This window comes from Cololabis saira, chromosome 12 (genome assembly GCF_033807715.1).
Source record: "Cololabis saira isolate AMF1-May2022 chromosome 12, fColSai1.1, whole genome shotgun sequence".
Classification (NCBI taxonomy): Eukaryota; Metazoa; Chordata; class Actinopteri; order Beloniformes; family Belonidae; genus Cololabis; species Cololabis saira.
Window position 1 is genome coordinate 16,146,001 of NC_084598.1, and position 12,152 is coordinate 16,158,152.

At 46.7% G+C, this 12,152-nt stretch overlaps 2 protein-coding genes across 3 annotated transcripts in view; both read right to left on the bottom strand.

Annotated features, from left to right (window-relative positions):
* plxnb3 (plexin B3) overlaps positions 1–7,295 on the bottom strand; it is an 88,274-nt gene extending 80,979 nt beyond the window's left edge. The window contains exon 1 of the mRNA XM_061735716.1: positions 7,173–7,295. The gene's annotated coding sequence lies outside the window, so the exon portion shown is untranslated. The remainder of the gene's footprint in view (positions 1–7,172) is intronic.
* Positions 7,296–7,894: 599 nt separating this feature from the next.
* abcd1 (ATP-binding cassette, sub-family D (ALD), member 1) overlaps positions 7,895–12,152 on the bottom strand; it is a 37,291-nt gene continuing 33,033 nt past the window's right edge. For both annotated transcript variants that reach the window (XM_061735719.1, XM_061735720.1), the window contains exon 17: positions 7,895–10,191. In XM_061735719.1, the coding sequence (XP_061591703.1) occupies positions 10,054–10,191 (138 nt within the window). In that variant the 3' untranslated portion in view covers positions 7,895–10,053. The remainder of the gene's footprint in view (positions 10,192–12,152) is intronic.

Below are 12,152 nucleotides of genomic sequence, written 5' to 3' on the forward strand. Positions count from 1 at the left end.
GTATCACCAGTGTAACCAGTGTAACCAGTATCACCAGTGTAACCAGTATCACCAGTATCACCAGTGTAACCAGTATCACCAGTGTAACCAGTATCACCAGTGTAACCAGTGTAACCAGTATCACCAGTGTAACCAGTATCACCAGTGTAACCAGTATCACCAGTATCACCAGTATCACCAGTATCTCCAGTGTAACCAGTATCACCAGTATCACCAGTATCACCAGTATCACCAGTATCTCCAGTGTAACCAGTATCACCAGTGTAACCAGTATCACCAGTGTAACCAGTATCACCAGTATCTCCAGTGTAACCAGTATCACCAGTATCTCCAGTGTAACCAGTATCACCAGTATCACCAGTGTAACCAGTATCACCAGTATCACCAGTGTAACCAGTATCACCAGTATCTCCAGTGTAACCAGTATCACCAGTATCACCAGTGTAACCAGTATCACCAGTATCTCCAGTGTAACCAGTATCACCAGTATCACCAGTGTAACCAGTATCACCAGTATCACCAGTGTAACCAGTATCACCAGTGTAACCAGTATCACCAGTGTAACCAGTATCACCAGTATCACCAGTGTAACCAGTATCACCAGTATCTCCAGTGTAACCAGTATCACCAGTGTAACCAGTGTAACCAGTGTAACCAGTATCACCAGTGTAACCAGTGTAACCAGTATCACCAGTGTAACCAGTGTAACCAGTATCACCAGTGTAACCAGTATCACCAGTGTAACCAGTGTAACCAGTATCACCAGTATCACCAGTGTAACCAGTATCACCAGTGTAACCAGTATCACCAGTGTAACCAGTACCACCAGTGTAACCAGTATCACCAGTGTAACCAGTATCACCAGTATCACCAGTATCACCAGTGTAACCAGTGTAACCAGTATCACCAGTGTAACCAGTGTAACCAGTATCACCAGTATCACCAGTGTAACCAGTATCACCAGTATCACCAGTGTAACCAGTGTAACCAGTATCACCAGTGTAACCAGTGTAACCAGTATCACCAGTATCACCAGTGTAACCAGTATCACCAGTATCACCAGTGTAACCAGTGTAACCAGTATCACCAGTGTAACCAGTGTAACCAGTATCACCAGTGTAACCAGTATCACCAGTGTAACCAGTGTAACCAGTATCACCAGTGTAACCAGTGTAACCAGTATCACCAGTGTAACCAGTGTAACCAGTATCACCAGTATCACCAGTGTAACCAGTGTAACCAGTATCACCAGTATCACCAGTGTAACCAGTGTAACCAGTATCACCAGTGTAACCAGTGTAACCAGTATCACCAGTGTAACCAGTATCACCAGTGTAACCAGTGTAACCAGTATCACCAGTGTAACCAGTGTAACCAGTATCACCAGTGTAACCAGTATCACCAGTGTAACCAGTGTAACCAGTATCACCAGTGTAACCAGTATCACCAGTATCACCAGTGTAACCAGTATCACCAGTGTAACCAGTGTAACCAGTATCACCAGTGTAACCAGTATCACCAGTGTAACCAGTATCACCAGTGTAACCAGTGTAACCAGTATCACCAGTATCACCAGTGTAACCAGTATCACCAGTGTAACCAGTATCACCAGTGTAACCAGTATCACCGGTGTAACCAGTGTAACCAGTATCACCAGTGTAACCAGTATCACCAGTGTAACCAGTGTAACCAGTATCACCAGTGTAACCAGTATCACCAGTGTAACCAGTATCACCAGTATCACCAGTGTAACCAGTATCACCAGTGTAACCAGTGTAACCAGTATCACCAGTGTAACCAGTATCACCAGTATCACCAGTGTAACCAGTATCACCAGTGTAACCAGTGTAACCAGTACCACCAGTGTAACCAGTATCACCAGTGTAACCAGTATCACCGGTGTAACCAGTGTAACCAGTAGGAACACTATCACCAGTGTAACCAGTATGACCAGTGTAACCAGTAGGACCACTATCACCAGTGTAACCAGTATCACCGGTGTAACCAGTGTAACCAGTATCTCCACTATCACCAGTGTAACCAGTATGACCACCAGGCCAGCTGACATTCTTGCCGGGGCCCGGGACAGAATAATCTAAGATGGGCCCCCCTGCGCCCGGATCTCTTCCTCTCCTCTCCCTCTGCTCTTCATGTTTTATACAAGCTAATGGACGTTAACATTAGAGCTAGCCAGTTAGGTTAAGTTACAAGGTTGGTAAACCTTGGCTGCACTGTTTCTTACCTTGCTCTACGCTGACTTTATTAATTACAGCTTCACCGTCACCACCTTTTTAAAATATTTGTGTAGAGAATCTATGAGGCCTCTATTTTCTTCTTCTCTTCTTCTCTTTTCTCTTCTTTTCTGAGCACCGGACTTGTGCTGACCGGACATTTTGACCATTCTAATGGTTGAATTAAATGATAACATCAAATTTTGATCAGCGGCCAAACCATTTTTGTGTTGGGGGTTTTTGACCACAAGGACAATTAGGAAGAAAACAAATAACAAGCTTTTATGTAACTCAAATACTACATATTTTTTCCACAAATAGGCATATTTTGAAACATTTTGAAAAATGATTCCATAATTTAATGAGAATTATTTATTTATTTTTTTTCAGTTCTGGGCCCCCCCCCCTACCATGTGCCCGGGACAACAGACCCGTTTGTCCCCCCCCTATCGGCGGGCGTGATGACCACTATCACCAGTGTAACCACTATCACCAGTGTAACCAGTATCACCAGTGTAACCAGTATGACCACTATCACCGGTGTAACCAGTGTAACCAGTATCACCAGTGTAACCAGTATGACCACTATCACCAGTATAACCATGATATTATACTGAATGCATATGCAAACCCCATAAACTTCTCAATAAAAGCCTTCCTGGAGATGTTCATTCTGTTCCCAGAGTAAATTCCATCTCGCTCTGGGAACTAGAGCACTGGTGTTACTGGTTTGAGTCCAGTTGGACCAAAGCTACAGATTAGAGCACATTAAGTGTGTGTGTGTGTGTGTGTGTGTGTGTGTGTGTGTGTGTGTGTGTGTGTGTGTGTGTGTGTGTGTGTGTGTGTGTGTGTGTGTGTGTGTGTGTGTGTGTGTGTGTGTGTGTGTGTGTGTGTGTGTGTGTGTGTGTGTGTGTGTGTGTGTGGATTAGAGGTGATTAGGCACTAACAGTAATCTGAATCTGGACTCAGACTAAATCCTTCAGATTAGTCAAATGGATGTTTCAGTTTGATAATCTTCATCTCAGTGATGAAGAGGATGATGTCACCACTTCTAGATTACGGTCTTCCGAGTCTCCTGTTCACACCAGTCCATTCAGAAAAACAAACAGTTTAGAGTTTTGGACCCTGAACCTCCTCTGTCAGACGCTCATTCAGATACCGGAGTGCAGGAGAACAACTGGACACACCCCCTGTGATGTCAACAACAGGTTTTTAGAGAGTACTTTGGAAACCTGTAATCAAGAATGTTGTGGTTCGACTCCAGAAAGAATTTGTCTCACATCCTCCAAAGTACGTTCTCTCGACTTGGACGGGCAACTACGGACTTGTGTTGTTTGGAGTTGAGATACAGCATCTGCTTCTTCGTACTAAAGCGCGCCACGTTGAAAGTAGGGGGAAAAAACGGGGTCTTGAACTCTGCTGGGACATGCCCACAATCACTGCTATTTTAGCAGATATGCTAATACATATTGTAGATTCATTACATCTGTTGAATGAAACTGAATTGAATTTTTTTTTTATTTTGACCAAATGTATCAAACATCAAGAGTCACTGCTGAAACGCCTGAAACCAGGACCAGTAGACCTGAAACCAGGACCAGTAGAAATGAAACCAGGACCAGTAGACCTGAAACCAGGACCCGTAGACCTGAATACAGGACCAGTAAACCTGAAACCAGGACCCGTAGACCTGAATCCAGGACCAGTAGACCTGAAACCAGGACCATTAGACCTGAAACATGAACCAGTAGACCTGAAACCAGGACCCGTAGACCTGAAACCAGGACCATTAGACCTGAAACATGAACCAGTAGACCTGAAACCAGGACCAGTAGACCTGAAACCAGGACCAGTAGACCTGAAACATGAACCAGTGCAGTTGAAACCAGGACTGAAGGAACTGAAACCAGGATGGGCAGAGCACCGTCAGGACTCGTGGTCACCGCTGTGATTGGTTGGATGTCGGTGGATGGAAGTTGCTCAAGGGTCGTGTCAGCTGAGGATGTATAGACGAGGTATAGACGAGGTATAGATGAGGTATAGATGAGGTATAGATGAGGTATAGATGAGGTATAGCTGAGGTATAGATGAGGTATAGACGAGGTATAGCTGAGGTATAGATGAGGTATAGATGAGGTATAGATGAGGTATAGATGAGGTATAGACGAGGTATAGACGAGGTATAGACGAGGTATAGATGAGGTATAAATGAGGTATAGCTGAGGTATAGATGAGCTATAGATGAGCTATAGCTGAGGTATAGATGAGCTATAGACGAGGTATAGACGAGGTATAGACGAGGTATAGACGAGCTATAGACGAGCTATAGACGAGGTATAGACGAGGTATAGACGAGCTATAGACGAGCTATAGACGAGGTATAGACGAGGTATAGACGAGGTATAGATGAGCTATAGATGAGGTATAGATGAGGTATAGACGAGGTATAGATGAGGTATAGATGAGCTATAGATGATCTATAGATGAGCTATAGACGAGGTATAGACGAGGTATAGACGAGGTATAGACGAGCTATAGACGAGCTATAGACGAGGTATAGACGAGGTATAGACGAGCTATAGATGAGGTATAGATGAGGTATAGACGAGGTATAGATGAGGTATAGATGAGCTATAGATGAGCTATAGACGAGGTATAGACGAGGTATAGACGAGATATAGACGAGGTATAGACGAGCTATAGACGAGGTATAGACAAGCTATAGATGAGCTATAGACGAGGTATAGACGAGGTATAGACGAGGTATAGATGAGGTATAGACGAGGTATAGACGAGCTATAGATGAGGTATAGACGAGGTATAGAAGAGGTATAGACGAGGTATAGACGAGGTATAGATGAGGTATAGACGAGGTATAGATGAGGTATAGATGAGCTATAGATGAGGTATACAGCCCCCCCTCTGGTCATCCCGCTGCTGCTTCCACCTGCCTGCTGTGTGTTGCTGACGTTCCTGACTCCCCCAGTCTGCCTTCGGCAGGAGGGTCCCCCCTTATGAGCCTGGTCCTGGTCCAGGTTTCTTCCCTCCTAAAGGGGAGTTTTTCCTTGCCACTGTTTGGCTTAAGGCTTTTCTCCCACTATGGGAGTTTTTACCTGCCATTGTTTATGTAATAATTGCTCGGGGGTTTATGTTTATGTTTATGTTTATGTTCATGTTCTGGATCTCTGGAAAGCGTCTAGAGATAACATCTGTTGTATTAGACGCTATATAAATAAAATTTAATTGAATTGAGTATAGACGAGGTATAGACGAGGTATAGATGAAGTATAGATGAGGTATAGGCGAGCTATAGATGAGGTATAGATGAGGTATAGGCGAGCTATAGATGAGGTATAGATGAGGTATAGGCGAGCTATAGATGAGGTATAGATGAGGTATAGATGAGGTATAGATGAGGTATAGACGAGGTATAGATGAGGTATAGACGAGGTATAGATGAGGTATAGACGAGGTATAGATGAGGTATAGACGAGGTATAGATGAGGTATAGATGAGGTATAGATGAGGTATAGATGAGGTATAGATGAGGTATAGACGAGCTATAGATGAGCTATTGATGAGCTATAGATAGATGAGCTATAGATGAGCTATAGACGAGGTATAGACGAGGTATAGATGAAGTATAGATGAATTATAGATGAGGTATAGATGAGGTATAGACGAGGTATAGATGAGGTATAGACGAGGTATAGATGAGGTATAGATGAAGTATAGATGAGGTGTAGATGAGCTATAGATGAGCTATAGACGAGGTATAGACGAGGTATAGATGAAGTATAGATGAAGTATAGATGAGGTATAGACGAGGTATAGACGAGGTATAGACGAGGTATAGATGAGGTATAGATGAGGTATAGATGAGGTGTAGATGAGGTGTAGATGAGGTATAGATGAGGTATAGATGAAGTATAGATGAAGTATAGATGAAGTATAGATGAGGTATAGATGAGGTATAGACGAGGTATAGACGAGGTATAGACGAGGTATAGATGAGGTATAGAGGCCAATGGAGAGCAACCACCATGGGTCCAGCCCCTAGTGGCCAGCAGAGGAACTGCAGGTCTCTTTCTCTCATATGGGGAAGGTTGGTGTTGATCCCTACAGAGAAGTGAAGTGAGCAGCCCATCAGCCCGGTTCTGACAGCTGATCCAGACCTGCAGACCAGGGAGCGAGTGTGTGTCTTCACCAACACACACCAACACAGACATAAACCAACACACACCAACACAGACCTAAACCAACACACACCAGCACATTATAAACCCGGCGCGTCCAGGTCCATATCTGTGTGGTGTGTGCGCTCATGTGTGCTTGTGCCCGCACGTGTTGGAATGCGAGCTATTCTGCTCCGGGCTGAGCCGGGTCGGGCTGGATCCCCCGACACAACCTGACATGGACCAGCCTCATAGCCCTGGAACTAAAACCGAGCCCATCCGACCAGCAGGTGTCGGTTCTTCCACTCAGTCCGGCCACCGAACTGCGTTACAAAACCATCCACTTCCCAACTCTCCGCCGGCACTCGCTTCATCCGGTGCTGCCCCAGAAACTGGAGAACCGGGGCTGGATCCCGTCCTTGGATCCAATTCCGTGGGCCGAACCAGAACTCGGTCCCGGTTCGTCCGAAACCAGTCGGAGTTGTTTTTTTCTAGGACACCGTTTAAGGGTAATTTATGGTTCCGCGTTACACCGACGTAGGATACCGCGGCGACGCGCACCGTACGGCGGGCGTCGCCGCGTACCCTACGCCGTAGGCCCGGCGTCGATTTAACGCGGAACCATAAATCAGGCTTTACTCGGAAAAACGAGCACAAGTGAAACTGCTACATTCCTGCGGGGACTCCGGCGCCGCCGCCCCGGCTGCAGGTCCCTCCCCCCCGCAGAGCCCCGGGACCGGGGTCCGGGACCCGGGACCGCACTCACCTGACCGCGGCCGGCCGCTCCGCTGTCCGCCGGGTCCGAGTCGCGGGGGAAAAGTTCGTGTGAGCAGCAGCGCGTCCCGCAGAGCAGCTGAGCTCCGCTCCGACAGCCGCACAACAGGTCCGGCTCAGACCCCGCCCCGCTGCGCCGCCGCCGGGCGGCGCCGGGACGAGCTGCAACGCTCCCCCGAAAAACACTCAATACACGCGGATCCTGGTTCAGACCAGAGCCCGGTCCAGACCCGGTCCATGGATCAGTCCAGGACCTGGTCCAGGCTCTGGTCTCCCCTCAGTGTTCTGGTCCTGACCAAGTCCAGGACCTGGTCCTGATCCGGTCCAGGATCTGTTCCTGATCCGGTCCAGGATCTGGTCCTGACCCGGTCCAGGCTCTGGTCTCCCCTCAGTGTTCTGGTCTTGACCAAGTCCAGGACCTGGTCCAGGACCAGGTTTCTCTTCAGTGCTCTGGTTCTGTTGAGTTATGAAGTGGATCAGGGCCAGCTGAACCTTATCTGCACTGATCAGACTTATTGATCACTTTAAGGCCCGTTTACCTCAGTAGTTGGTACTCTGGGGTCCATCTCCCCGAGTCGTATCAGATTATGAGGTGAATGTGGGCGGTGCTTCAGCCTCCACCTCTCAGGTACAGGTGAGTGTGTGGGCTTCAGCTGCAGGTGCCCGATGCATTTGTGTTGTGTAACTTTATTTTTAAAACACATCGAGACAGCATTCTTCAAAATGTTTTATTTTTTCATTCAACGTCTTCATCTTCCTATTCATCACAGATTGCACTGGAACATTTCAGTCTGATTGTTTTACATTAACACTGCAGCAACTATTGATCAGCAATCAGCTGGGCTGCTGATCCATCACTATTAAAATCTAATTAAAAACATAAAACAGTAGGTTTAGTCATGTGACCCAAGTCATGTGACCCGAGCCATGTGACTGAGGCTGTCAGCTTGAGTGCCCATGTGAACTCACGTACACACTGTAACACCAGCACCAACTGCTCCAGTCCTCGTTAGCTAAACTCGTCCGTGACGGGTCGTCCCGCAAACGATCACCGATCAGTCAGAATGAAATGTTAAAACCAAAGTGCGTTTGTCCAGGTGAGACACCTGTCCCACCCCGACCTGACAGGAAGTGAGGTGGGAGAGAGTTACCTTACTTTGGATATCACCTGCTAAGACAGTAGATAGGAAATTTAAAAATGTTTTTTAAAGCAATTAAAAACTAAACAAAACTTGGACTGGACTATTAATGTGGTATGGACAAGGGGCGTGTCATATCCCTGAGGGCGTGTTTCTACGGACAGGTCATATATTTGGGGGCGTGTCTCTGGACAGGTCATATATTTGGGGGCGTGTCTCTGGACAGGTCATATATTTGGGGGCGTGTTTCTACGGACAGGTCATATATTTGGCGGCGTGTCTCCATGGACAGGGAATATATATTTGGGGGCGTGTCTCTACGGACACGTCATATCTTTGGGGGCGTGTCTCAATGGACAGGTCATATATTTGGGGGCGTGTCTCTGGACAGGTCATATATTTGGGGGCGTGTCTCTATGGACAGGTCATATATTTGGGGGCGTGTTTCTACGGACAGGTCATATATTTGGCGGCGTGTCTCCATGGACAGGTCATATCTTTGGGGGCGTGTCTCTGGACAGGTCATATCTTTGGGGGCGCGTTTCTGGACAGGTCATATCTTTGGGGGCGTGTCTCTGGACAGGTCATATCTTTGGGGGCGTGTCTCTATGGACAGGGAATATATATTTGGGGGCGTGTCTCTACGGACACGTCATATCTTTGGGGGCGTGTCTCAATGGACAGGTCATATATTTGGGGGCGTGTCTCTGGACAGGTCATATATTTGGGGGCGTGTCTCTATGGACAGGTCATATATTTGGGGGCGTGTCTCTATGGACAGGTTATATCTTTGGGGGCGTGTCTCTGGACAGTTCATATATTTGGGGGCGTGTCTCTGGACAGGTCATACATTTGGGGGCGTGTCTCTACGGACACGTCATATATTTGGGGGCGTGTCTCTATGGACAGGTCATATCTTTGGGGGCGTGTCTCTATGGACAGGTCATATCTTTGGGGGCGTGTCTCTATGGACAGGTCATATCTTTGGGGGCGTGTCTATGGACAGTTCATATCTTTGGGGGCGTGTCTATGGACAGTTCATATCTTTGGGGGCGTGTCTATGGACAGTTCATATCTTTGGGGGCGTGTCTCTATAGACAGGTCATATCTTTGGGGGCGTGTCTATGGACAGTTCATATCTTTGGGGGCGTGTCTATGGACAGTTCATATCTTTGGGGGCGTGTCTATGGACAGTTCATATCTTTGGGGGCGTGTCTCTATGGACAGTTCATATCTTTGGGGGCGTGTCTCTACGGACAGGTCATATCTGTGGGGGCGTGTCTACAGACAGGTCATATCTGTGGGGGCGTGTCTCTGGACAGGTCATATCTGTGGGGGCGTGTCTCTATGGACAGGTCATATATTTGGGGGCGTGTCTCTATGGACAGGTCATATCTTTGGGGGCGTGTCTCTATGGACAGGTCATATCTTTGGGGGCGTGTCTATGGACAGTTCATATCTTTGGGGGCGTGTCTATGGACAGTTCATATCTTTGGGGGCGTGTCTCTGGACAGGTCATATCTTTGGGGGCGTGTCTCTATGGACAGGTCATATCTTTGGGGGCGTGTCTCTGGACTGTTCATATCTTTGGGGGCGTGTCTCTATGGACAGGTCATATCTTTGGGGGCGTGTCTCTGGACAGTTCATATCTTTGGGGGCGTCTCTACAGACAGGTCATATCTTTGGGGTCGTGTCTCCATGGTTGCACCATATGTGGGGGGCGTGTCTTAACGGTCACAAAATGTCCGTGGGTGTGTGTCTCTGCTCTTCTTCCTCCCGCTCCGCCTCCCCCAGCAGCACGCACAGCTCCGACAGCCTCTGCTGCACCTTGGGAATTCCTGACAGCTGGTTCTCCAGGCGTTGCTTCTCCTCCTGAGACACGGAGACAAGAAACCAGCAAGCATGAAAACACTTTTCTGTCTTCAACCAGGTCCCTGAGATGTCAGTGCAGAAAGTCTCATTAGCTGGAACTAATAGCTGATAGTAAGTATGGTTGTGTCCTGTAATGGACTGAAGACCTGTCCAGGTGTCCCCCTGCCTTTCACCCGTAAGGGGCTGGGACAGACTCCAGCAGACCCCCGTCACCCCACACAGGATTGAACGGGTGGATGGATTTATGCTTATCTCCTGTTCATAAACCTATCACAACACTTTTGAAGAACTCTGGTATTTAATACTAGTTAACTAGTACTACTGGTACTACTGGTAGTACTGGTAGTACTGGTGCTACTGGAACTACTGTAGTGATGGACTCAGACCTGAATCTGGAAAAACACATGAAGGCAATAACAAAGTCAGCCTACTATCACCTTAAGAATATATCAATGTTAAAAGACCTGATGTCTCAGCAAGACCTGGAGACACTAGTCCAGCATTCATCTTTAGTAGCTTGATTATTGTAACAGCATCTTTACAGTCCACCTTAAAACAACTTAAAACTAAAGACAACTGCAGCTCATCCAGAACTCTGCTGCTCCAGTCCTCACTAAGACCAACCAAGTGGACCACATCAGTCCAGCTCGGAGGTCTTTACACCGGCTGCCTGTCCGTCAGGGTACTTTAAAGTTCTGATGCTGGTCTATGAAGCTCTGAAAGGTCCAGGACCAGAATACATCAGGGACCTCATGACCCAGTATGAACCTTGCAGACCCCCCAGGTCATCTGGATCTGTTTTTTTTATCAGTTCCCAGAGTCAGAACCAGACATGGAGAAGCTGCGTTCAGCTTCTATGCTCCACATGTCTGGAACAAAGTCCCAGATCAGGTGAAGACCTGTTCTCAGCTGCCTCTGAATAAAGGTCCAAACATGCAGTTTTACTTTTAAACTTGAGTTTAGAAACTGGATTATATTTTAACTAGTTTTATCTGATTATATCTATTGTTCGTATTTCTTTCTGTTTTGTTTCAATTTTTATTTCTATGTGATGTTTCAATGTATCTGTGAACACTTTGAATCCCCTTGTTGCTGAATTGTACTACACTGATAAACCTGCTTTACTGGTACTACTGATAGTACTAGAGGAGAACCAGCAGCAGAGATCATGTTTTCTCCAGCAGGTTCACTTGTGGTTCCTAGAGGTTCTAACAGTAGGATGGGGGGTAGAAACGTCAGGTATCAGGTTCCTGGATCAGGACGAGTCTTGGATCCCAGAAACGCTGGGTCAGGGTTAGCTGGGTAACTTTCTCGTTCTTGTATTAGTTGAACTGATCTGAACTGAGCTGCAAGGTGTCGAAGAGCCTGGAGATGAAGTCTGTTGTGATGTGGCGCTTTAGAAATTAAGCTGGATTGAACTGAACTCTAAACATGCTGAGCTTATCAGAGCCGGTTAACTTTGGTGAAACCTCTTTTGACTGACTACTCGGGTTTACTGGTGCCAGGTAAAGTTCCTCTTTCCTGTTTTCGGGTGAATGCAACGTTGTCACAGTTCACGGCTCCTGTTTATGTTTTTTTGTTGAAGTGTAGGCAGCGCTGCAGGTGTCGGTGTTTCCATCAATGGTCTGTCTCCAGGAGGCCTAACTCTTGTAACTCTCGTAACTCTCTGTCTCTCGTCCTGCGAGACGTCTCCTCAAAAGACCAAAGAAGAAAATCTCAATGTTGAAGAAATTTGACTGAAACATCTTTAGTCTTTGATAAATGACTGATTGCTGTTCAGAACATAGACAATGAAGCAGCAGAGTCCTGATGTAACGCCCTAATGCAGGGCTCCAGACTAACTTTTTTCACTAGGAGCACAGTAGCCCCTAACTGAAAATTTTTAGGGGCACAATCAGAAATTTTAGGAGCGCACATCGTTTATCGAAACGCTAACCAAATTTTTACATTTCTACTACATT